The sequence below is a fragment of the Lygodium microphyllum genome, chromosome 14, assembly GCF_053477565.2.
Source record: "Lygodium microphyllum isolate KBCC chromosome 14, Lygodium_microphyllum_v1.1.10, whole genome shotgun sequence".
In the NCBI taxonomy this organism is placed as follows: domain Eukaryota; kingdom Viridiplantae; phylum Streptophyta; class Polypodiopsida; order Schizaeales; family Lygodiaceae; genus Lygodium; species Lygodium microphyllum.
Window position 1 is genome coordinate 77057377 of NC_141148.1, and position 25122 is coordinate 77082498.

At 44.9% G+C, this 25122-nt stretch overlaps 1 protein-coding gene across 3 annotated transcripts; it reads right to left on the reverse strand.

Moving 5' to 3' along the window:
* Nucleotides 1-213: 213 nt before the first annotated feature.
* On the reverse strand, nt 214-4008 carry LOC148025744 (pentatricopeptide repeat-containing protein At2g13600-like). Of its 3 annotated transcripts, none has more exons than XM_087692971.1 (2): nt 2211-4008; nt 214-1907 (listed from the first exon to the last, which is right to left on the reverse strand). In XM_087692971.1, the coding sequence occupies exons 1-2, from the start codon at nt 3514-3516 to the stop codon at nt 1474-1476; spliced, it is 1740 nt and encodes a 579-aa protein (XP_087549097.1). In that variant the 5' UTR covers nt 3517-4008; the 3' UTR covers nt 214-1473. The 3 variants fall into 3 exon arrangements, with proteins under 3 accessions (XP_087549097.1, XP_087549096.1, XP_087549098.1); XM_087692970.1 differs by having other exon boundaries at nt 214-2816; nt 2985-4007; XM_087692972.1 differs by having other exon boundaries at nt 214-3119; nt 3238-3375.
* Between the last annotated feature and the right edge of the window lie 21114 nt (nt 4009-25122).

The window sequence follows — 25122 nt, forward strand, 5'->3', positions numbered from 1 at the left end:
ACTAGACACTACCCCTTCTGAGCTAAGACCTTATCGTTTTCTTTTATGTTTACTGTGACGGGTTCAGTGTATGTTAGTGTCTATGTATAGGGCTACACAGAGTGCCTCTTAACTTTGGTGAAGCCATCCATAGTCAGAGTAGCCCTAGCTAAGCCAAAGTCTCTTGTGCAGTCTTGCATCTAAAATAAGCCACTTATAACCAAATTCATGACATTTCAAAGGCATTTGTTCAACTTCCCAATGCCAATTATGTATTATCATGTCTCAAGAGTCTCTTGCCACAATCTTGATGGCAAGGGGGGTCCTACAGATGTTCACCACTACCACCTATGCCATAGGGACATTGGCTCCAATCACCACATAGAAAGAGAAGGCAGCACAATACAAAACAGTTGCCCATGTTCTCCACTAAGGAGCTCCATTCCACAGCTAGGCCTGGGAAGAAAAGCTTCAATGGAACCAAAGCATGTTGTGCATGTGAAACTGTTCAAGGCATTGACTACTACATGGCACCATTCCAAACTAAAACCTGGAATCCATTGACTAGCTTCTGGGCTGCATCAAAGCAAGCATATCTCTCCAGTAATGCAGCCTTTGCAATGAGCAAGGTTTGTATAACCACAAAGACCAAAGACAATAACGAAGCACAGGACAGACGGGGGAGCATCGCACAATCTTGCCAAAGACTGCAATCTCAGAGCACTCTGTCGCCCTCATTAAAGTTGATAATATGATGTGCAAGGTTGAAGACCTGGTAATAGGGGATGCAGTCACAAGATGGACCGTGTTGATTTCTGATTTCCTGGCTTAATTACAACCACAGCAACTGCTCTAATGTTGGACCATAGATTTCCATTGCAGTCACTTGAGGTGAAAACCAACAACCATGAAGGTCCCTGCCTGGAAGAAACAAGAAAACCACAGAATGGAACTGGGAACACCTGAGACACAGCTCAAAAAAGCTAGTGAGAAAGCAAGCATAGCAAAGGCTGTGCTGAAGACAAGAAAGGGCAGTAACCTGGCTCTGAAAAGGCAGCAGGGGAGAGCAAAAAATGGCAGCTCAGCCAGCTGAACAGGCATTGTTGGGAGAGGCAGAAGAGGGTATCTGTGACCAGAGGGAGAGGGTGGCAATGGAAGAGGCAGCTCAGAAGACAAGGAGGATTCAAAAGAGTAGGCGGACAGCAACAGCAAGGAGGGCAAGGAGATGACAGTGGGAAAGATGCAAAGACAGGCCTAGGGAAGGCCAACAATTAGCATGGCAGGCTAGGGGCTCAAACGGTCCTAATAGAATTAGCTTTTGTGACCAAATAGTGGCGTCAATACACAACCCAATAGCTTTCTAATGTAGCAGAGGACTTTGTGTTGTAAGCCTGAAAAAAACTTCATGTGAGCTTGAGAACAACCATTCGTAATATCCTTGGTTGATGTCTGTCCTTGCCTTTGGTCAATCCCTTACAGAGCCACACTATCTTCTCAACTGTCATATACAGCATAAGTATTTGATAACAGCACACAAGCTGCAGTATTATGTGGCTCCAACTTAAGAATGCTTGCAGCTGCATGTACTGCTATATCCAGAAAGCCATGGGTGCAGCAGGCTGCGAGCAAGGTCTTCCAGATGACTACAGTAGGTTCAATGGGCATTCTTGCAATGAAAAACTCTGCTTCCTCCAGGCACCCTGCACGACCAAGGAGATCCACCATACAAGTGTAATGCACCTCAGATGGTTCAACACCAGGTTCAATGTCCATGAAATCAAAGCAATGAAAACCCTCGTTCATGAGCCCATCATGGCTGCATGCACAAAGAATCCCAACAAAAGTAATGCCATCAAACTTCACTCCATCGAGTTGCATTTCAAACAGAAGTTGAAAAGCTTCTTTTGAGCACCCATGTTGAGCATAACCTGCAATCATTGCACTCCATGAGATAAAATTCCACTCTGGCATGGTATCTAGAATGAGACAGGCTTCATCTAGGCAACCACATTTGGCATAGAAATCAATGATGGCGTTTCCAACTGAGAGACTTGACTCGTAACCAAGTATGACAAGGTAAAAGTAGATCTGTTTTCCATCTTCCAGCATGGCCAGGTTTGCACATGCATTAAGAACACTTAAAAAAGTGATTTCACTTGGATATAAATGGTTACATAGCATTTCCCAAAATAGATTCAGCGCTTCCTCATTTTTCCCAAGCTGAATATAACCTGAAATCATAGCCGTCCAGGCAACTAGATCTTGCTGAGGCATTCTGTCAAGTACTCGCCGAGCATCCACTATGCTTCCACACTTAGCATAAACATCAACTAGGGTGCTCCCTACAAAAATATCAGAGTCAAAGCCATCCTCAAGTACATCAGCGTGAATTTGTTTCACTTCATCAAGCAAGTTAAAGCTGATGCATGCCTTCAAAGCATAGATGAAAGTAAAAGCATGTGGTCTCACACATTCCTGTCGCATTTGGCAGTAAAGTCTCAAGGCATCCTTGTCATTACCATGGTTGACATACCCAGCAATCATCATTGTCCAAGGGACAGCATTTCCTTTGCACACCTTGCAGAATACTTGCTGTGCATCTTCTATGCTCCCACACTTAACATACATGTTAATAAGGCTGCTCCCAACAATGTTGTCAAACTCAAACACACCTCCCCTAATAAAAGTGTGAGCCTGTTCACAAAGTCTCCTATCCCCTAGAATAGCACATGCATTGATGACACCCACAAAAGTAACGTTGTTTGGCTTCACATCCTCCTTATGCATTTGTTGAAACAATTTCAAGGCCTGATTTGCATTTCCAGAATTGACATAACCTGTAATCATTGCAGTAAATGAGATTGCATCACGAATGGACAACTTATCAAATACTCTCTCGGCATCCTCTATGCTTCCACATTTAAAATACATGTCAATAAGTGTGTTATTCAGAAAGTTATTAAGATCAAGCCCTAGTTTTGTTAGTACAGCATGGATGTGTTTGCCTTCTTCCAGGGCTTCAAGATTGGAACATGCTTTCAAAATGCTGGCAAAACTCATCTCATTTGGCTTCACATCTTCCAAAATCATCTCTCCGAAGAGATCAAAGGCATTCTCCGAATTCCCACACTGAGTGTACCCTGCAATCAATGAGTTCCATGAGACAAGATTTCTCTCTGGCATTCTTACAAACAAGTGGAGTGCAGCAAATAAATCCCCACATTTTGCATACATATTCAGGAGACTGTTGGCCATTACCAAGTTTTGTTTGGCATTATCCTTCATGGCACATGCGTGTATCTGCTGACCTGTCTCTAGGCTACCAAGGATTGCACATGCTTTGAAAGCATTGGCATAAGTAGCCGCATCAGGAGTCACTCCGTTCTGCTCCATTCCCCAAAAGACCTCGAGGGCGTCCTCAGCATGCTGTTGTTTGATGCAACTGGCCATCATCCTATTCCAGCTGGCCACATCCTGCCTGGAGAGCTTCTCCAAAACTCCCTGTGCATTTGAGGTGCTCCGAAACTGTTCGGGCATGCTGAGGAATGCGATGCGTACACAACAACAACTTGTAGGGTGATATCCACCATTCTCTAGCAGTAAGGTTCAGATTAGCATCAACTGATCCAAGAAACAAGGATCCTGTACTCAGTTCCAGGGATGGCCGTAGAGAGACGAAAATACCAAATCGCAGGCCTTCTGGGTGAACCCGTGTTACTGTGACCAGCAGATCATTCTCAGCTAAGCTGTCCTGCTCTGCCGCATCCAAATCCAAAGTTTGTTGGATACACAGATCCTCTCAATGGTTAATAGGATGTCTCCGGATTTAACCATCGCCAAAACGTATTGTATTGGCACAAAGCAAATAGAGATAAGGTGTAGGTAAACACAGCGTCACTCGTCAACGCCTCATATTCGTTGTCCCACATTAATCTAAAAATCTCCAAGCTTTACCATCGCCAAAATGTAGAGCTGTATCGGCACAACGAGTAGATCGAACTTGAATATTTGCAAGGAAAATTTTGAGTAGTGTAAAAATGGCATTGGTAAGAAGGGCCTTTGCCTCTTTTTTGCATACCCGAGTTAGTACTACTATGCTGTTTCATTATTGCAACACAAGGAGAGAGCAAGAGGGTGAGAGAGAGAGAGAGGAAACACACTAAAATTGTGGTGGGTACTATGATATTCTTACTAGCATTCCCTGCGTGCTTCGCATGCACGGAGCGCTAGACTACTTCGCTGCTATGAAGCGGCAGCCAAGTTGCTATCGCATGGCAACTTAGATCGAGAATTCATTTATCCTCTTTTCCTTCTCTGTTTCTAATTTTTCTCCTCTCTCTTTCTCTCTCCCTAATTCCTATGTCTAATTTTTTCTCTCTACTACTATGCTGTTTCATTATTGCAACATAAGGAGAGAGCAAGAGGGTGAGAGAGAGAGAGAGGAAACACACTAAAATTGTGGTGGGTACTATGATATTCTTACTAGCATTCCCTGCGTGCTTCGCATGCACGGAGCGCTAGACTACTTCGCTGCTATGAAGCGGCAGCCAAGTTGCTATCGCATGGCAACTTAGCTCGAGAATTCATTTATCCTCTTTTCCTTCTCTGTTTCTAATTTTTCTCCTCTCTCTTTCTCTCTCCCTAATTCCTATGTCTAATTTTTTCTCTCTACCTTTAATTTTAGTTTATTTTTTCACATCTCCTTCTCCTCTCTCTCTCTCTCTCTCTCTCCTTTTCTTTTCTCCTCTCTCTCTCTCTCTCTCCTCTTTTTTCCTTTTTTTCTTTCTCTCTTCATTCTCTCTTTAATTTTTTATTTTCGCCCTCTTTTTTAAATTTTATCTTTTCTCTCTCTATAGTTCTTTCTCTGTGTATTCATATTCTCTCTCCTCTCTTTCTTCTCCTCCCCTCTCTCCTCTCTTTTCCTTCTCTCTCTCCCTCTTTTTTATTTTCTTATTTTCTCTCTCTCTCTCTATATATATAATTATCTTTCTCTCTGTATTCCCCCCTCTCTTCTTCTTCTTCTTCTTCTTCTTCTTCTTCTCTCGCTTCCCCCCTCTCTCTCTCAAAGTATGTGAAAAACTGTCAAAAATTTTTATTTTTTCAAAATATTTAATTTAAAAAAGAGAAAAAAGAGAAAATTTGATCTAATTAAAAGAGGGGGAGGAGAGAGAGAGAGAGAGAGAGAGAGAAACTTTTGATTTAGAAAGGGGGAGAAAGAGACATTTGTGAAAAGTTTAATTTTATTAAAAAGGGGAGGAGAGAGAGAGAGAGAGAGAGAGAGAGAGAGAGAGAGAGAGAGTCTGTATGTGAGAGAGAAGAGGGCTTTGATTAAAAAAGGGAGAGGAAAGAGAGAGGGAGTGATTAAACATGAGAGAGGGGGTTTTAATTAAAAAAGAGAGGTTTGGGAAGGGGGTGGGTTCAAGAAGCCATCTTCTTCTTCTCTCTCTCTCTCCCTCTCTCTCTCCTTTTCTTTTATCCTTGCTTTTCTTCTTTTTCTCTCATTCTCTCTCTCCCCTCTTTTATTCTCTCTCTCTCCCCTTTTTTCTTCTCACCCCTCTCTCCTTTCTTCCTTTACTCTCTCTCTTCTCTTTTTTCCTTTTTTATTCTCTTTTTTTAAATTTTATATCTCCTCTCTTTTTAATTCTCTCTTTGTGTTTCCCCATCTTTCTCTTTTCCTCTCTTCTTTTTCTCTTTGCCTTTTATTTTAGTTTATTTTCTCATCTCCTTATTCTCTCTCTCTCTCTCTCTCTCTCTCTCTCTCTCTCTCTCTCTCTCTCTCTCTTCTCTTTCTTCCTTTTTTATTCTCTCTCTTTAATTTTCTCCTCTCTCTCTCTCAAAGTATCAGAAAAACTATATTTAAAAAATTCAATTAAATAAGGTTTTTTAAAATGTTTAATTGAAAGAAAAATGATATTTTAAAAATGATTTTAAAAATATTTAATTAAAACATTAAAAAAAGAGAAAATAAGAGAAATTTAAATTAAAAAGTTTAATCTGACTAAAAGAGAGAGAGGGGGGAGAAAAAGACATGTCTCTGTCTCTGTCTCTCTCCTTCTCTTATCTCCATTCTCTCTCCTTGCTTTTTTCTCTTTCTCTCTCCCCCTTTTCTTTCCCTATCTCCTCTCTTTTCCTTCTCTCTCCTCCTCTTTTTTCTTTTTTTTCATATTATTCTCTGTCTCTTCATTCTCTCTTTAATTTTTTTAATTCTCTCTCTATCTTTTAAACTTTATCTTTTCTCTCTCTATAATTCTATATCTTCTCCTTTTTCTTCTCTCTCTCTCTCTCTTCTACCCTCTCTCCTCTTTTTTCCTTTTCTTTTTGAAATACATATCAAACTTTTGTGAAAATAGGTTCTTATTAATCGATTGTTATTATACAAGAATTCTTGCTACGCCTTTCCCTCTCTGCCTTTTATTTTAGTTTATTTTCTCTCATCTCCTTATTCTCTCTCTCTCTTTCTCACTCTCTCTCTCTCTTCTTTTTTCCTTTTTATTCTTCTTCTCTCTCTCTCTTCATTCTTTCTTTATATTTTTCATTTTCTTTCTCTCTTTTTAAATTTATCTTTCCTCTATAATTATTTCTCTCTCTCTATGTTTACATTTTCTCTCTTCTTCTTCTTCTTTTTCTCCTCTCTCTGTCTCTCCCCCTTTCTTCTCCCCCTCTCTCATCTCTTTTCCTTCTCTCTTTTTTTTCTTTTTTTTATTCTCTCTCTCTCTCTCTCTCTCTCTCTCTCTCTCTCCCCCCTATGTTCCCCCTCTCTCTTCTTCTTATTCTCTTCCCCACATTTTTTCTCCCCCCTCTCCCCGCATTTATTCTCCCCCCTCTTTTCCTTTTCTCTCTCTCCTCTTTTTTCCTTATTTATTCTCTCTCTCTCAAAGTATGTGAAAAACTATGTTTAAATTTTTAAAAAATACTTTCAAATCCATTTAACTAAAGGAAAAGAAAAATTTAAAAATATTTTAAAAGTATTTTGTTAAAATAAAAAATTAAAAAAGGGAAGAAAGTTCAAATTAAAAAGTTTAATCTAATAGAGAGAGAGAGAGAGAGAGAGAGAGAGAGAGAAATTTTTTATTTAAAAAGGGGGAGAAATAAACATTTGTGAAAAGTTTGATTTAATTGAGAGAGAGAGAGAGAGAGAGAGGACTGTATATGAGAGATAGGGGGGTTTCATTAAAAAGGAGAGGAAGAAGAGAAAGGGAGTGACTAAACATGAGAGAGATGGGGTTTTAATTAAAAATGGGAGATTTAGGAAGGGGATAGGTTCAAGAAGCCCTTTGGAGGTTCAGGGCTTTTTGAACCTACAACCAAAATAATACATAATATTCTTCATTGTATTGACTATGATATTGTGTAGTGTCACGTGTGTATTAGTACAAAGATTGCCCACCTTACCTTTAGCTAGTGGCCTTTATCTACCCAACAATCTCCCACTTAAAATGCCGATGCACCTTAAAGGGAGAATAAAACAATGAAGATATAATGTTATGCTTATTAGCACTCTAATAGTGTGCAAAGAACTTGAAAAATAAAGCCTTCATGTGATAATATTTACAAAAATTCAAGATTGTATTTAATTCATTTAAATAATTAGACATAGAAGCTCCCTCCTCTATGCAAAAGTCAATGAGTTTATTTAGCTAATGCACCTATGATATAGCACTTTTCTTCTCATAAAAGTTGCACAACTTATTCCAAATTCCATATGCACCATGCTCCATATTATTTATATTAAAATAGAGTGACTTAGAGATAGTAAGCATAATGACAGAGCCTGAAAGCTCATCCAATACATCTTTGATCATGTCCACGTCAAGGTTTGCATCAACTAATTTAATTGGCTTAGTTTGTCTCTTTTATACCCATACATTATAAATCTACTCTTTTTAGTATGAGAAACTTGTCCCATCTAATCTCTCGGTATTAACAAACAATGCATTTTTCTAAACTACAGGAAGAAGCCATAACCACTACAATATATGTCAAATAACAAGCAACCAAGATACATTCAACTACAAGACTAAGAAGACCAACACATTGCAAAACGAAGTGTTTACCACAATAGCTAACGAATTATACAAGCAATACGAAAACATGCCAAGTACTCTACAATGCATATCAATACTTTTCAAAAATTTAATGCAAATTTTAAGCCATTTATCATAGGGAAAATAACCTCCTAAACAATTATTTTTTTTTTCTACAGTATGAAAATGGTTCTAAGTTATTTGACCTTAACTAAAGAGCTAATAGGGAAGATTTTTTAATGAAACTAATATCCATAACTTCCATAACATAAAAAACATGGGCGAAAGAGGAGAGAAAATGGCCTAAAGAGCTCAACCTCTAAAAATTCATCAAAACAAGTCATTTTTATCCAAACCAACCTCACAGTACTTAATTGAGCATTAGAGTCCATAGACATCACTATCTTAGTAAAAGAACAACTCTATGTCTCTTTCTTCTTCTTTGTTAATAGACATAAGTAGGCCCTAAGCTTCAAACAACATTCCACTTAAGCTAACCCCCTACTTCTGGGATAACAAGGTGCCTATGCACTTAAGCAAACCATCTGCTCTTGCATACATCGAATATGTCCCAATTTTCTTATTGAGAGATCCAAAAACCAACTAAGTTGTATTGAATTCAATCACTATTGGCTATCCTCATACTTCAAATTTGGGCTATGGCAATCCCCCAAACTAATGCTCAATTGCTCCTTGAATTAAAGTGCCCAATTGACTTAAATGGAGGGCTCGGTGCGATAAGATTTAGCCTCTTGCCAATTGACTTAAATGGAGGGCTCGGTGTGATAAGATTTAGCCTCTTGCCAATTTGAATAGTAAGCATGAAGGTTGCAATGAAGCTCAAATTATCAAACTTGCAAGAAAGATTGTTTCATTGCACTCCTTACTTGAGAGCTCCCATAGATACCACTATGATACTAGTTGAGAGGAAGTAATGGTGAAATGCAAAGTCAATGCACAGAGAGAGAGAGAGAGAGAGAGAGAGAGAGAGAGAGAGAGAGAGAGAGAGAGAGAGAGAGAGAGAGAGAGAGAGAGAGAGAGAGAGAGAGAGAGAGAGAGAGAGAGAGAGATGAAGCACATATAAAGTTCTTTTGGATACCTAGAACATCCTTATTATTCATTATCTTCACTTATACATGATTGTACAATGTGTACTAGTACAAGGGTTGCCTACCCTTAGCCTTTGTCCATTGGCCTTTGCATTAACAAAATATTAACATGGAGCTTTAACTAAGAAATGCTTCCACAATAACAAGGTTTATTTGGATAGGGACTAGGCACAAAGATGAGTACAGAGTGACTACATGAGCTACTTAGCTTTACACCCACTTATATATTACAATTATATTGTAGGGACACATGGTGTTCAACTTCCTTCATATATGTGAAGTTTCCTGTCTAAAGCACCCTCGTGAGGGGCAAGGATGGGATGATGGCAATGGTCAAATAAAACAATAGAAGGTGAGGCTATGGAGACGAATGTTATTGTAGCTCTATAGATTGATATGCATATGGGAGAAACAAATGAGATGTTTCAAGAAGATCTCAACGAATCTTTGATAAGAAAAAGAAAAGCTTCATTATTAGGTGACAATAGAATGTTACATGATTTAGTAGGCTTTTCCTTACTATGAGTCAAACATACATATGCTAAGTTTTCTCTCTTTGGTTTTGGCATTATATTTATGGCCATGTCTCTCTTTGAGGAGGAGTTCAATGAGTAGTTTTTATTGCTAAGAGGCACTTGGGCAAGGGATGAGCATCTTAAACGATTCCGCCTTGTGTGCATCGTCATGCAAAAGAGTGCTTAAAATGATTTTGTTAGATATACTCACAATGCTCCACCCTCAAAAGATGTCACTAATGATCCATGTTACTCACTGTTGCAAGACCCTCATTATGAGGAGAAGCCATGTGTGAGTGTGGACACCGTTTGGATCTTGACTTGTATGCCATATGATATCTATGTAACCATGTTAAGAAGTGAGCTAAATGAGAAAGAGAGGAGAGAGTAGACAACAAAAAGAGAGAAATAGGAGAGAGAATTACTAAAAGAAGAGAGAGAAAGACAGAAAGAGGGGAGGCAAAGAGATCGAAGCCATGAAAGTTGCAAGAGGAACCTTGAGAAGGTGAAGGAGATTGATTTGTATTATTCTATGTTACTAAAAAATAAGTCCCTTACACCTTATATACTTGTGCCATTATGACAATGTTTATTTATTGAAATATCCCTAATTTTAATCCATTAAAATCCATCCCCACTTGGATTTTTGTCCTCAAAAACAAAAATTGAAGGACTTATTACAAGGGTTACAAGATGGTGGAGAGGAGACGATACTTTGCATAGGCCTTGCCTAATCTTCAAGAATCCTGTAAAAGAATTAGAATTCTAGGACTAGAAACTAATTACAATTCCTATACATCCATTGTAAAGCATAAAGATGCAAACTTGAGCAAAAACTCTTTAGTTATTTACTTCTCTTGGATGTAGACATTATGTTGTCCATTACAAACCCTCTTGGATTAAATCTACATTAACTTTTGATTGGCTCATCCAAATCAAGCATGCTATAGCTCCAAATGAAGCTATCTTCAAGCACTTTCAAATGATGTTATGATGTTATTTTGATTCATGAGTATATGATTTTTACATCTCTCTCATTAAGTCAAAATCAAATTTGTCCCAAAATATAGACATGTCATGTAATGAAATAGAGCTCACTAGTTGATATAGTCTTTTCCACAAAGAATACTTGAAGTTAGGAAAATCATTCCAATAGTACTGGTCTAAGAAAAGTTCAAGAGAAATCCCTTATCTGCCCAAATCAAAAGAAAAGCTATAAGCAAAACCATCAATTGGATCAAAGGATTGATCCATGTCATCATTCCCCTTATCTGCCCAAATCAAAAGAAAAGCTATAATCAAAACCATCAATTGGATCAAAGGATTGATCCATGTCATCATTCCCATTCATTGCCTTATACTCAAGGTCTTCAAGAACTATCATGCTGCTAACTTTGGATTTGTTGTGGGTGCACTTTGAAGGGCCATCTCCAATATACTTCTCTCCATACTTAAAACAAAGATTTTTCTCATTTTGCTCCTTGTTGTAAAGCTCCATTGGAATTAGCTTGTCATTATTGGGAGTAGAAGTAAGTGGTGACTTTCTTTCAGTATATTGATTTCCTCCTTTAGCACCATGTAAGATCTTAAAATTTGGTCTTTTTTTAGTAGCATTGTAAAGTGGGTAGGTAGGAATTTTAGAGATACGAGCTTGGGAACTATGCTTTCCATTAATATTACCATTCTATCCTTGATTTGTAGTGGCTTCTTGTTATCCAAATGAATGCTAAAATTTTACATCATTCTTATATTTTCAAGCATACTTTTCAGTCAATTCAATTGCTTGGAAGAGAGTGGAGGGATTTACATCAATTATAAGCTTGGTTCTCACATATATATATTTATATAAATTGGCATCATCACCACTAACACTTTCTATTGTCAAAATACCATGTGTGCCCTATATAAGATTTGTAAACTCTATAGGAACTACTCTAAGGCCTATAGGTACACTATACTTGTTTTTTTTTGCAAGTAAAATGTGGCTGATTATATTACTCAAAAAAACTGATTACAACAGAGTGCTCATGCTCAATAGACTAGTTGGAGCTGATGCAAAGTCACCAATACATCATGTATATAAGCCTCTCAAAGCGGTCTGGGGGGGTTGGGGACAAGAAGCCATGGGGGGGGGGGGGGGGGGGGGGGGGTATATCGCTAGCTGGGGGGCTGCCTGCCTACATCATGAAGAACAGACCTTGGCTGCCCCAAGTACGCATGAAGTGACCACGGAGCTCCTGATGAGCCCTGGACTCGCCCTACACCTGATCCCATCAGTCGCGGAGGGAGTGGATGATGGAGGTCCAGAGCTCTGCTAAGGTCACATGTGCTGAAAATCTCTCTCCATCGAAAGCCTCTTGACACCGTGCCTTCCATATATGCCATCCAATAAGACTCCCTATGATCTCCCATACCTCCGAGAGGTCTGCTGTGGGCTCCCATACCTCGCGGATGGGTAGAGCCTCCAGACCGACCATTGTGCACGACCCTGCCTCAATCATGAATATCGTGTCCTGCATCCCAGTCTCATACAAAAGGTGGTGGCCCTGGCTAATTGCCTGCCAATAGAAGGCTCCCCATGAGATACACCCAAGGCTAAGTGCTATACGGTGAGGATGTGGCATGCTCCTCTCACACGAGCTGCACCTCCTCACATGACCAAGGCAGTGCTTTGGGGTTTCCAAAGACTGCTGTGTGCAACACTTACAACCTTCCTCCTTCTGCATCTGGGCAAGCCAACTTCCCACCGCCAAGCCTCCATGTGCCACCAACCATAAAAAGTACGACACCCTCCTCGGCCTCCAACTATCCCATAGACAGCGCCAGAAGGTCCATTGGAAGGGCTCCATGATGATGTGCTCTGCCTAGTTCCTGTTGTGTGACGGTGCCCAGTCCATATCCTCCTGCATCAGTACATGTCTACCAATCCTGGTAGTGTACTCTAGGAATCTAGGTGGCTTCTTGGTGACCGCAGAGGCCAGCCATAGCCACTCTCCTGGATCCCATTCCCGCTCATCAAGTGGTTTGCCCTCCTAGATCCAAAGGTGCCACTCCCTGAGCTCTTTCTAGAAAACATAGGGGTCCAGGTGCCACCCACTCTACTTGCCACTTGAAGGGGGATGCCTGCTAGTGAAAACCTAGCTACCCATACCTCCCCAAGCTCTATCGACTCTCATATCGGGGGAGCAAGCCACTCCGAAGGTATTGCTATGTCTATCTCTCTTCTCCTCAACTTCGCTCCTCTCTGGCAGCCTGATACTCACTGCAACACCTCCTCGTCCGCCATCCTGTACACCTCCTGCCATGTCCTGATGGTATGAGCCGGGCTGGCCTCCCACCCAGCCCACTAAATGTGGGGGCGCTTATCTATCTATGCCCCTTCCCGATCTTTGACCTAGGGTTTCCAGATCACTAACTGACGGTCTATTTCCTCTTGGCAGCCTGGGGGCTTTAGATTAGGGCCTTGTGAAGGCCGTACCACTTGCAAAGGAAAGGTGATCTGGGGGGGGGGGGTGATATGGGCTAACATGAAGATCCATCTCAGGGATGGCCTCCACTCACCGCCAAGCCTCGATCTACAATCCTGAAGGCCCTCCTGCAAAATAAGACCTTCTAGGTTTGCCCGCTTGGTGTGAGACCATGGACAACTAGCTTGCCCAAGAGGGCCATACTCTGATACTCTGGGTCTATGATCCCAAGCCTTCCCTCTGACCTACGTCATATGATGGTCACCTACACCACCTTGGCCCTAGAATCCCTAGAACCATCATACTTTGACCAAAGGAAATTCCACACTAGGCAGCGAAGCTGCACTACGTACGATGAGGAGAAGCACCAACATGAGTCGATGTACCAGGCCATCGCTAGGAGGACTTGGTTAACCACCAAGGCTCGTCAGGCTAGTGAGAGGCAAATCGTGCTCCAGTAGGTCAGTTTCCTTTGAATAGAATCAAGGACAGGAAGAAACTACTGGCAGGAGTGATGTTGAGTCCCACCTATAACCCTAGGTATCGGATGCCCTTTGCTCACCCATCTAAATCCCAGGTGGATGCCCCACTTCGTGCTGGAGTCCAGGTCTATAAGGAAACCAACCAACTTTCGCCAGTTGATTTTTACTCCCGTTGCAAAGCAGAACACATCAAGAGCCAACCTCACTCTCTCTAGCACCAACTCATCATCCTCTATGTAGAGGGCTGTATCATCTGTGTACTCTGAGTCTAATAACTCAGTCTCCTCTCATTGGAAGTCGAAGCCTTGCATAATCCACTTACATGTGACCTAAGGAAGTGGGACATCACCTCTGCAAAGAGTACGAATAGGTATGGGGCCAGGGATAGCCATGCCAAACCAATCTCTCTAGCCGAAACTCCTTCCCTCGCCTTTTGCCTATGAGAACCTTGCTGGTGGCCGATTTGTACAGGCCGGAGACCCCACGAATCCAAGCTTGGGGGAATCCCAACCTCACCATGGTGCCCTCTAGGAAATTCAATCCACCCTGTCTCATAAACTTTCTCGAAATCCAAGAGTAGTACTGCTAGTCTGTGCCCACTGTGCTGAGCCCACTCTGTCGCCTCAAAGAAGGTAAATACATTGTCTAGGATGCTCCTATCCTGGACAAAGCCTGTCTATGTGTCATGGATGATATCTGGAAGCACGGGGCATAGTCTCCTACATATCATCTTTGCCAGTGCCTTATAGGCCACTAACAATAATGTGATTGGTCTCCACTGGGAGAGCTCCAATTGGTCTCCCCCTTTGGGGAGAAGACTGATAAGGCGTGCCGAGAGGACTCCCTGGCATCTGTCCTAAAGTGAAAAAATCCTGGAAAGCCATCAATAGGGGGTCCTTCACCACTTCCCAGTAGGTAGTGAAGAAGGCCTTAGAGAGGCCATCCTCCCTCGGGCATTTCTGCCCATCCTGTGTATAGAAAGCCTCCTCTAGTTCCTTCTCGGTGAAGGGGGCTAGGAGAGAGCGTCCCATCTCCTTTATGATGAGGGGCGGGATGTGATCCCATACCTGCTGTCTACATCTCTGTCCTCTAGCTGAAACTGTCTCCTGCTAGAAAAGGAGCGTGTAATAGTCGGTGGCAATCTCCATCACCTCATCTAGGCTAGAACAGGTCCTCCCATACTGATCCCGAAGGTTGTGTATCTGCTCTCCTACGGTGCGAGGCTGGTGCACCTGGAAGAACTCCCTGTACATTGTGTCCCCCTTTCGCGCCTAGAATGCTGCTGAGGTGCGGAAAGAGAACTCCGAGTGCTTGTCCTCTAGCTAGCAATGGCTGCTTGCGCCGCGCATCTCCTATGCGTGGAGGGTGGGATCCCCTACTGCCTCCTGCAATAATCTTTGCGTGGCTGCAAGGTCCCATCAGAGTGCTCTCTCCTCCTCCCAACACTGCTGCTTGGCATGTATGGCTACCTCTTGCCAAATTCTGCTCGACTCGGCTAGGACCTTTGCAACCTCCTTTGCTATCTGGTCCCTCCTGTCCCACTCTTTGGTCCAAATTTTCTCTATCTATCTCGTCACCTCCTCCCTCCTATAGATCGAGTCAGGGATCCGACAAGATCATGTGTCTAGGGCGGATGCTGAGGGGTCAAGTGTCAGGAGAACTGGGCAATGATTGGACAACGTGGTGCATGCCAACTGCTCAATATGGCCTCCACGAGAGCCTCCCCACTCTCCCACATTAAACATGTCCAACCACTCCAACAGGACTCCACCTAGCCACCCGTATCGCCAAGAGAAGTCCAATGACCTCTCCCTCCTGTGGAAGGTAGGGTCTTTCCAGGCATCATGTGCTTCGACTGCAAGCAAAAAGACTTCCCATGCCTCTTGCTCCTCCCCAGCCATGCCCTGGTAGTTTCTACCTCTGCGCTACTAGTCCTCCAAGGCTTCCAGGTTGTTGAAATCTCCTCCAACAATCTAGGAGTCCACCTCTGGGAGTCCATCTACAATCTCCACCCAGAACCTACTGCGTGCCCTAACCTCCGTAGGGGCATAGACATTGAGGACTCCAATACACGAGTCCCCAATATCCAATCTGATCCACAGAACCCTTCACGCCACTATCGTCCCGTGGTCTCGTACCATGGTCTCGTATACATGCGGTGAGACTCGAGCCAATAGAGGTGCATACATCTCCACTCTTGCTGTGGGCACCTATGGTGTGCTCCCAATAAGTGTGTGAGCCTTCCCAATAAGTACCTTCCCAACCCGCTGGGCCTGGGTGGGGGTGAGCTTGTACTCCTTTGCAAAAGCAAGATGTCGATCCGTCTAGCAAGGGCCGATTGCAACTCCTGTCAAACAATCAACTTCCTGGAACCATGTGCCCCATTGTAGTGGAGACTATTCACATTCCAGGATGCAAGGTGTAGGCTCATGGGGAAACCTGTGACTGATCGAACACGCATCTATTGTGTGGAGGTTGCTGATGAGGGGGATAAACTATGGGGCATGCAAGTATGCTTTGCCATTGGTCTAGACGGTGAACTCCAATCCCCCATGGTGGACCATAGGGGTGATAGATGCTCCAGGTGGTACTATCAATGCATCTATTAGCCATGCTGAGAGTCGTGACTTTGTAAATTGGTAGACACGGGCCGCCTATGCCAGGGGCCACTCGATCACATCCCACGGAGCTCTCCATTGTGGAGGGTCTCGAAAGATAATTCTCAAGTGTGGGACCTCGGCACCAACCCACCAAGTAATGTCCATCATGCAGCCAAGCCATTACTGTGCAAACAATGCTAGTCCTTCTTCTGCCATTCACTAGGAGATGTGGTCCTCCACTTGACTCTTCAAACCCTCCTCTATCTGTGTCATCGTCCAATCCCCTAAGTGAGAGGACTGAAAGAAGAAAGCATAGTTTGGTCCATCCGGTGGTGCTAGTAGGTGGACCTTGCCCCTCCTAGACTTATGAACCACGAAGATCCCCACCTCTAGAGGTAGTGGGAACTCTCTGTGCTCTGCGACTCTCAGGTAGGACCATGGGCCAATGCCAGAAGAACTCTTGTGGCAACAGCTGTGCCTGCCTTAGGAAAGTGTGACAGGCGACAGGGGCAGATGAGCCGGTGGCTGTGTGGAAGGGGGAGAACTGCTGGTGTGAGGAGGATGTGGGCATGAGTGGCTCATCACCTCTTGTGGGAGGAGGGGGGTGGGTCTGGGGGGGATCACCTGAATTGCAGGGGGGGGGGGGCGGGGGGTGCGTGGTAGGGGAGGCGGTGGGGGGAAAGAAGATCGAGGGATGGTGGGGGGTCGGAGGTGCATGGCGGGTGTGGGGGGGATTGGTGGCCCTGATAGGGAGGGCCACGGACTTGGGTCAGTGGGGGGGCATGGGAGGTGGGGCAGTGGGTGTGGGGACTGTGGGATCTCAGGTGGGGTAGCCTATGGCACGGGTGGTGGATGTGGGGGGGTGCAGTCCTACCGGGTGGGGCGGGCAGGGGGTTGCGGAGTGCTCTATCGGGGGGCGTCGCTCACCCTCCTGCTCCTTGCTGTCGAGGTTGCGTTGGACGAGTTGGATACAGCCCCCTATCGTCTCCCTCTCTGTCATCTCTGGACCTGTGTGAAGCCGTCAGTGTCCACCTGCAGGCTTGTTGGCGAAGCTCCCTTGGCTCCGAAGCGCGTACAGTCTACTACTTGATGCCCAAAGTCATGGCAGCGCAGGCACTGTCCTAGTTGCCCGGTCACAGTGACCTGCTGCCTAAAGGAGTGACCTCCTACCTCAATCTCCAAGAACTTGGGTATACTCTTTGTGTCTTTCATGGCCACTCGTACCTTGGGGACTCCTGCAACTATCACTGCATCCACGAAGGCGACAGGAAGAATTGTGTCGAAGAGTTGTCCAAAGTCCTCCACTAACTGGTGGTACCCTACCGCCATTCCAGGGAAAAGTAAAGTGACTGGGTGTTTGAGAAATTTGTTGTGGAGCTCAAATGATTCCACTATGAAGCCGTTGTACTAGGGAACCATGTGAATGACCCCCTTCATGGAGGCATAGCGTGAGCTCTCCACTAACTCATGAGTTGCGTCCGTAGAGGTGAGACGAACCATGAATATTGCTTAGCCCATGAGGACTGCCTCCACGATCTGCACTGTGCTAATGCAGAGCGTAGATCTCAGAGTTGGGCCCTAGATGGAGAGTGTCCTATTACTTGACCAAAAATCGTTGTTTCTTTAAGCTCCAGCTCTGTGGTACAGATGGCCAAGAGCTGTTCCTCAAAGAGGACAAGCGCAAGGTGTTTGACTGGGGGCACTCGCAGAATGCACCAACGTCTGATCAGGGGTTTCCATTGCGCGACCCTATTGAGGACCTATCGATCCCGCTATTGTGCTGATGGGGGTAGTGTTGTGCCAACCTAGTGAGCACAACTTAGATTATCCAGTGAGCTTTGCTAGCAGACAACTCACTGAGACGGAAATGAACTACTCGAAAACAGAAAGAGAGGGATTAGCCATGGTGTTCGCTGTGAAGAAATTCCGGCATTATCTATTGGCCACACCCTTCATCTTTTTCGTGGACCATCAAGCCCTGCTCTATCTAGTAAACAAACCTTGTGCTACAGGACGCATAGCTCGATGGCTCCTTCTGCTCTTGGAATTCGATTTCTCCGTGGTTGTGCAAAAAGGAAAATAGCACTACATGGCTGACCATATGTCACGCATTCCCACGGGAGAAGCCGCTGGACAAGGCATCGTTGATGAATTACCCGATGCCCATCTATTCCACCTGTCCAGCGAGAGGGATTTATTTAAGGCTGATCTAACGCCATATTGGGCGGATGACATAGTCCAAGTACTTGAGCACAGACTACTCGAGTGACCAATAGAAAAACCCGACTTAGGCGATTCATCCTTAAGATCCATCCCTATCAGCTGATTGCAGGCCAACTCTATAGGCTGAGGCAAGACGAATTGCTGCGTAGATGCGTATGTGAGCATGAGATGCACGATGTGCTCTCGGAGGCACACAACAACATTACGGGAGGACACTTTAGCGGAGACACGACAGCACGGAAGGTACTGCAGTCTCAACTATGGTGGCCCAAGCTTTTCCATGATGCCATGCGATTCGTCAAGCATTGTGACGAGTGCCAACGGACAAAAGTCCCAATTCGCAAGAATCAGATGGAGTTGACCCCAATTATTGCTCGACAATCCTTTGAAAAATGGAAAATCGACTTCATAGGACCCATCAGTCCTGTGGCGCAGTAGTCACAAGCCAAGTACATCATTGTGGCCATGGATTACCTCACGAAATGGGCAGAGACAAGAGCCACACGTAAAAATGACGCTAGGACGACTGCCAAGTTCTTATGGGAGCAAGTGATCTCGCGATTCGGCTGCCCCATCGAACTGGTCAGTGACCAAGGCACGCACTTCATCAATGAAGTGATAGCGCATCTCCTGTCCACCTTTCTCATTATCCATCGCAAATCATCGCCATACTACCCTCAGGCGAACGGTCAGGTAGAATCCACGAATAAAATTCTCGCCAATGTCCTGACCAAAGTAGTCTCAGCCTCACGTAGCGACTAGGACAACAAGCTTATGGCAGCTTTGTGGGCTTACCGTATAGCTTATAAAACGGTTGTCGGTCAAACCCCGTTCAGGTTGACCTATGGAACGGAAGCAATCCTACCCTTAGAATTATTTGTTCCTAGCCTAAGAATAGCCCTTCAAGAACGATGGGAAGGGAAGGAGGCATAGATGCAATGCCTGGTCGAGCTTGAACACCTATCAGAGACTCGTCTTCTAGCCACCCATGCAATTATGTGAGAAGGCCCGTTGCAAGAGTTGGTTTGACAAGCATGTCAAGCAGCGTGACTTTGAACAGTGCGACTTAGTGCTCCTATACTCCGTTAAGGGACATAAACAGAAAATGAAATTTCGAGGCCTTGGACCCTTCAAAATTCGTGCGATCAGCCTCACAGGCAATGTCGAACTCGAAACCTTAGACGGTGAGGGAATAGGCTTCTTCAATGGTAGTCGTGTCAAGAAGTACTACCCTCCCACCCATCCTTTGCATGAGCCCCCAATGTTAGAACCGCCTGTCAAAGTACGAGTGGCCACAATCATTGAGATTGATGACGAGGATGAGGAAGCCGTAGAGCCCGCATACCTCCATATAATGGTCACTGCAAAACAAACCTGCACTTTCAACGCTTTGATCAATGAGGGAGTAGACTTCAATGTCCTAACTCATGATCATTGGACCAAACTTGGCAGACCACCACTTCAGCCCACGAATGCTAAATTAAGCCCATATGGGGCCCATTCCTACGCACTCCTCGGCAAGTGCAAAGTAACCGTTTCTATCGAGTCTAAGACTATAGCAATGATTTTTTAGGTGTTGCCAAATGCTAAAGATGCAGGCACGGAGTCGCTGCTAGGAGGCACTTTCAAAAAGCAGACTCACTGCAATGTTGATTATGAGTCGCAGCGCATCCACCTCGCAATAGGCAACGTTCTCATTGTCACAGCTTTCAGCAAGGGTTGTGCGACTTCATCACCGTCCGCAAAGCCACCGATAGAATTCTCTATAACCAAATCTAAGGAGGGGGGCAATGCGCGGCCGCCACCTCCCAGAATTCAGGAATCACAGCCCATAGTAGCAAAACATAAGGCTCAATAGCCTAGATTTCAATGGAAGCCTAAGCAGCTGCAACCGCCGCCTAGGATTCGACGCTCCTATCCTCATAAGACCAAAAACTCTAAACCTAGGAGGCCAAGACACAGTCATAGAAAGCGTTGCATGATCAAGCAAAGATGGGTCCCTAAATCCCTCTTACGTGCGCAAGGCTACTACGAGGAAAATACCTGGCTGTGGATCCCTAAGGCCCACACAGCCAAAGGCACCATTTATACACCGCCCTCAAGCTTGATCAAACCACGTTCCATAAACCCTCAAAAACACAAGCTCCAGTGCTCTCATGAACCATAACCATCCGCCTCATCCACGCCTAGGCCCAAGAGAGTCCCATAAGCCTATCGGCCCAAACCGCAAGCTCCGCCACAAGAGTCATCACCCGCCGAAGTCAATCCGCCTCCCCAACTCCAACCTGAATGTAGCAGCCCGTCCGTCGTGGCTGCTCCTAATCCACTCAACATCCAAGCGGCCCAACCACAAACTCACGAACCCTCCCAACCGCCCATCTTCGTTGTCAAAAGCTCTTGTTCTGTCAAACCTCAACCACCTGTTGGCCTTACGCCCTCCTATGAACGAAAATCCTTTTTAGCACTAGTCACTGACCTTGCTGAGGACATCGGGGATGATGTGGTGGATTGTATTAAAAGACTAGATGACACTTTTGTGTCACTCGCGCTAAGCTACGACCGCTTGGACTTAGGTATATTAGAAGAACCCTTTGCAATTGAAGTGCAAAATATGCCTTGCTCTTGGGAAACCTTTGAATTCGCGTCCGCAAAAGCTTCTCGCTCCGCTGCTGAGTTGCTTAACAGCGAAATCTCCAAGGAGCAAGCCATCAAACAACGCCTTATCATGTCATATGATCCAGGAACCACTTCTGCTATCACTGACCAAGAAATCGCGGAGTTATCACAAGTTGCTAATACTGGATCACCTTTCTTGAGGCAATGGTACGCTCTTAGGTTGCAATGGAAAGTTGAAGGATGTCGCATAATGACCAGCGTTGAGCAACGCCGTGCCATCAAAATAGCGGAGTATGATCCCACTTATGTCGCGCCCACCTCGTATACTGTTAACCACTCTTCGGGGCCGACCCATGGAAGAACACATCAAAGGACACCCCTATCTCGATCGCTTGTTGAGTGAGGAAGAGTGACACATTGCTAGCCGTGTCGACTTTGGTGACTTCCTCACAGATGTTTTCACATACATCATGCACGTGGGAATTCGACCCTTTGATTTGGACCGCGAAGCTCAATTGGAATACAATCCAAATTTTTATACTTGGCTCCTTCACAAGTAACCCCTACACCAACATGCCGAAAGCCCTTGACCTTTTGACCCTCAATTCTAGGAAGGATTCTTCTCAAGATGGAAGGGGAGGGGGTAAGGTGAAATGAATCAGATGAGAAATGAATCAAAGGGGGTAAATCAAAGAAAAATCAGTGAAAAGCATAAACATATATAATGAAAAAACGGATGGGATAGGAAAATGGACATGAAAACTTTGAAGTAAAGGGCAAAAAGTCCAAGTCTGAAAAGGAAAATCTACATTGCTTCTTAATGAATTCATTAAAAAAGCATAAAGTTTTTCTTTTCTAACAATCAGCGAATTAATATGTGGAAAGCACTAATGAAAGTTATGATTTATGGCAGGAACATAAAATGTCGCAGCAAGACCGCGCCCACCGACTCCTGTTCATAGACGAGGAAAGAGAGCAATACCACATCTACCTAGAGAACCGCAGCTTCAGCCAGCTTAAGTTTCGAACCATCCACAATGTAGAAGTTGTGATGGGCAAGGAGGAAGCAACTAGGAGGGTGGTTGAACAATGCAACCTCACGAAGTATCTTGAAAAGTTCTCGCAGGAGCCGGACCACCTGAAGTACGTGGAGTTCCTCAGAACGTACAACCCAGATCAAGAATGTGGCACTATGACGGTGGGCAGAGGAGAAAATGCAAAGCAGTTACAGGTCCGCTTAGACCCAGCCTTGGTTGAGAAGGCTTTGGGGTTGGAGCCAAAGACGGAGAGGAAACAGAAAAGGGATGTTTATGCCATGCTTAAAATGAAGAGGGAAGATGTGCTCACAAATGACGGCATAAGCATCCAAGATATCCCCGGCGCAGAAGCCAAGATGCAAGCAAAGCTGATACATGTGCTCTTCTCCAGCCAGCGCTACAACTCATTGATGCATCAAATTAGCGTACTTGTGCTGGAGAATGTATCAGCCCATACCCTAGATGAAGTGGACTGGAACGGGTATGTGCGAAAAATGATCGACCAGGCAGCCAAAGCATTGGCCCTAGGAAGTGTGCCAGTAGGAGGAGAATCTCCAGCCTCTAAAGCTACAGAAAGAAAGAAAGCCTCCTCCAAAGCCTCCTTCATCGGGTATGGAGGTGTCTTGATTGTGCTCATCCAGAATGCGGTGAAGGAAGCACATGATGCAGAAGAAGGAGAAGGAGAAATGCCAGAAAGGTCGCCTCCTCACCAGGACAAGGATAGGTCCACCGATAGAACTGAGACAGAGGAAGAAGGGAAAGAAGAGACAAGCAAAAAGACAACCAAGAAGCCCAAAAAGAAGACAACGCAAAGAAAGAAGAAGGATGATGAAGGCAGAAAGAAGGAGAGAGAAGACTTAGAAAGGGCAAAGAAAGAGTCCCTAAAAGAGGCCAAGGAGAGAGAGAGGGAGAAGAGACAGGAGGAAGAGAAGGAGAAAGAAGAATTACAGAAAGCAAAGAAGGCATCGAAACAGGAAGCAGAGGAGAAGAAAAGAAAGGAAAAACAAGACAAAGAGAAAAAGAGAAAAAGAAGGAAGAGCAGAGAAAAGCAGAGGAGGAAAGGAGAAGAAAGGCTGATGAGGAAGAGGAAGAACTAAGAAGGAAGGAGGAAGAGGACTTGGCTGAAGCCACACGCTGGTCCATCGAGCAACAAAGCCGAGCTGATGAATTGGGGAACTTGAGCCCACATAGAGAAGAAGGGCCAGGGTCTAGCACACATGTGTCGGAGATCGTGCCACTTGCAGTCATTGAGGGCCCCAATTCATCCAATTCCTACCCTCCTGGTGCCTTCCACTGAACTCACCACCATCACTCCTAGCATCCCGACCAGTGCCGACATGTCAAATTTTGTGGCATGGATGCAATACTTTATCAACAAAGAGATGGCCTAGGGACGCACAGAAACCATGGCCACAAGACAAAAGAGGCCAACTACTGATGCGGAATCCAGGCAAGATCCTAAACGGTAGAAGGTGGAAGCCTCAACCTCACCCATCCACACAACGATGACGCCATCGGCTAACTACGACGAGTACGTCGCCGAGCTGGTCTCCCAATCGAAGAAAGCTAAGGAGGAACGCAAGATAGCCGTGGCTGAGTTGGCAGCTGAGAAGGAATCAGTAGCCACCTTCCAGCTGGATAAAACAAGGATGATAGCCATGCAGCAAAGGGGGATCGCAGATCTCAAATAAGTAGTCAAGGCTAAGGATGACACGGAGGAGCACTGGAGATAGCAGCTCGAGAACGAAACACAGGAGCTAGTGAAGATGCAAAGAGCGCACAAGCTCCTGATAGTGCAATACCAGGAGCTCATTACGAAATCCGCTCAGGTTGACGCGCTTGTGGCTGAGATGAATGCCAGAGATGAGGAGAGAAAACAAGACATAGAGGAGCAAAAAGAAGAGATTGAGCTCCTGACAAATCAACTAAACTCTGAAAAAGAAGAGCAAGAGAGACTGGTCAAGGAGTTGGAGGATCAAGAGCAAAGGCTCATGATACTAACCCTAAAGCAAGGAGAGAGCATGGAGGAAATGAACAAGAGAGCTGAGGAGTGGGCTGTGCATAATGAAAAGAGGGTGAAGACACTAGCACGATGCCTTGCTCTGGTAGAGAAGGAGAAAATCATTGCAGAGAGCAAGGCGAAAGCTGCCCAAGTGGCCTTTGGTGCCCAACAAAAAGCCTTCCTTGACACCATCATGAACACCACCCGCTCAGAGCAAGGAGAGTCGTTGGAGGTGACACAAAGAAAGCTCAGCATCGCACGCAGAGCCTTACATGCTGGATTGCAGATGCCACCCCAACCTGTGGAGGTTAAGCTGAGCTTGGACGAGCAACAAAAATACCTATTGCTGGCCGGCCTAACCCCCCAGGAAATCGACGCCCTCAGATTCAAAGAGGAAGCACCACAGGGAGAATGGCAGGGGGAGAAAGCAGAACTTGAGATCGACATGAACCGATTCAGGGAGGATATAGTCCCACAACCCCCCTCGCCACAGTCTCAAGAGCCACCACAGGAGGACCCATCTGCTGCGGAAAGACAAGCCGCATCTAGGGAAAGACGTAGAAAGCTAGTAGAGGAAGCCAGGAAACAGCTGAGAGCCAAACCAGCCGTGTTGCCATCCGCACCCCTCCCACCTTGCCGTGATGATATCCCCGTTGGATTCCACGCAGAACTGGTGCTGTGGGAGAGACAAGAACAAGAAAAGGATCCATTCACCTTTAGTTTTCTCCTACCCAATAGTCTGTGGAGGGCTGCTCAAGGTGATGGATGAGGTGATTGCGATTGGTAGCCGGTTGGGGCAAAGATGGCTAAAAGAGCGAGAAAAAACCCCAACCTCTTGGGGAACAAAAGAGGCTGATTATTGGCAGAACAAAGTTTTTGAAGTTCCACACACTGTACAGGGCTACAAAAGCCAACCCCTATGGAGGAGGCGAGTATGCGACATCAGTATGCTCGCCTGGATGGCGTTTTGTAACACCCTGCCATTCAAGCGGAACAACCCCACCTACATGGCATACCCTGGAAGGGTAGGTGTGGATTTTGATGCCACCCTCCACGGGCGGTATGACT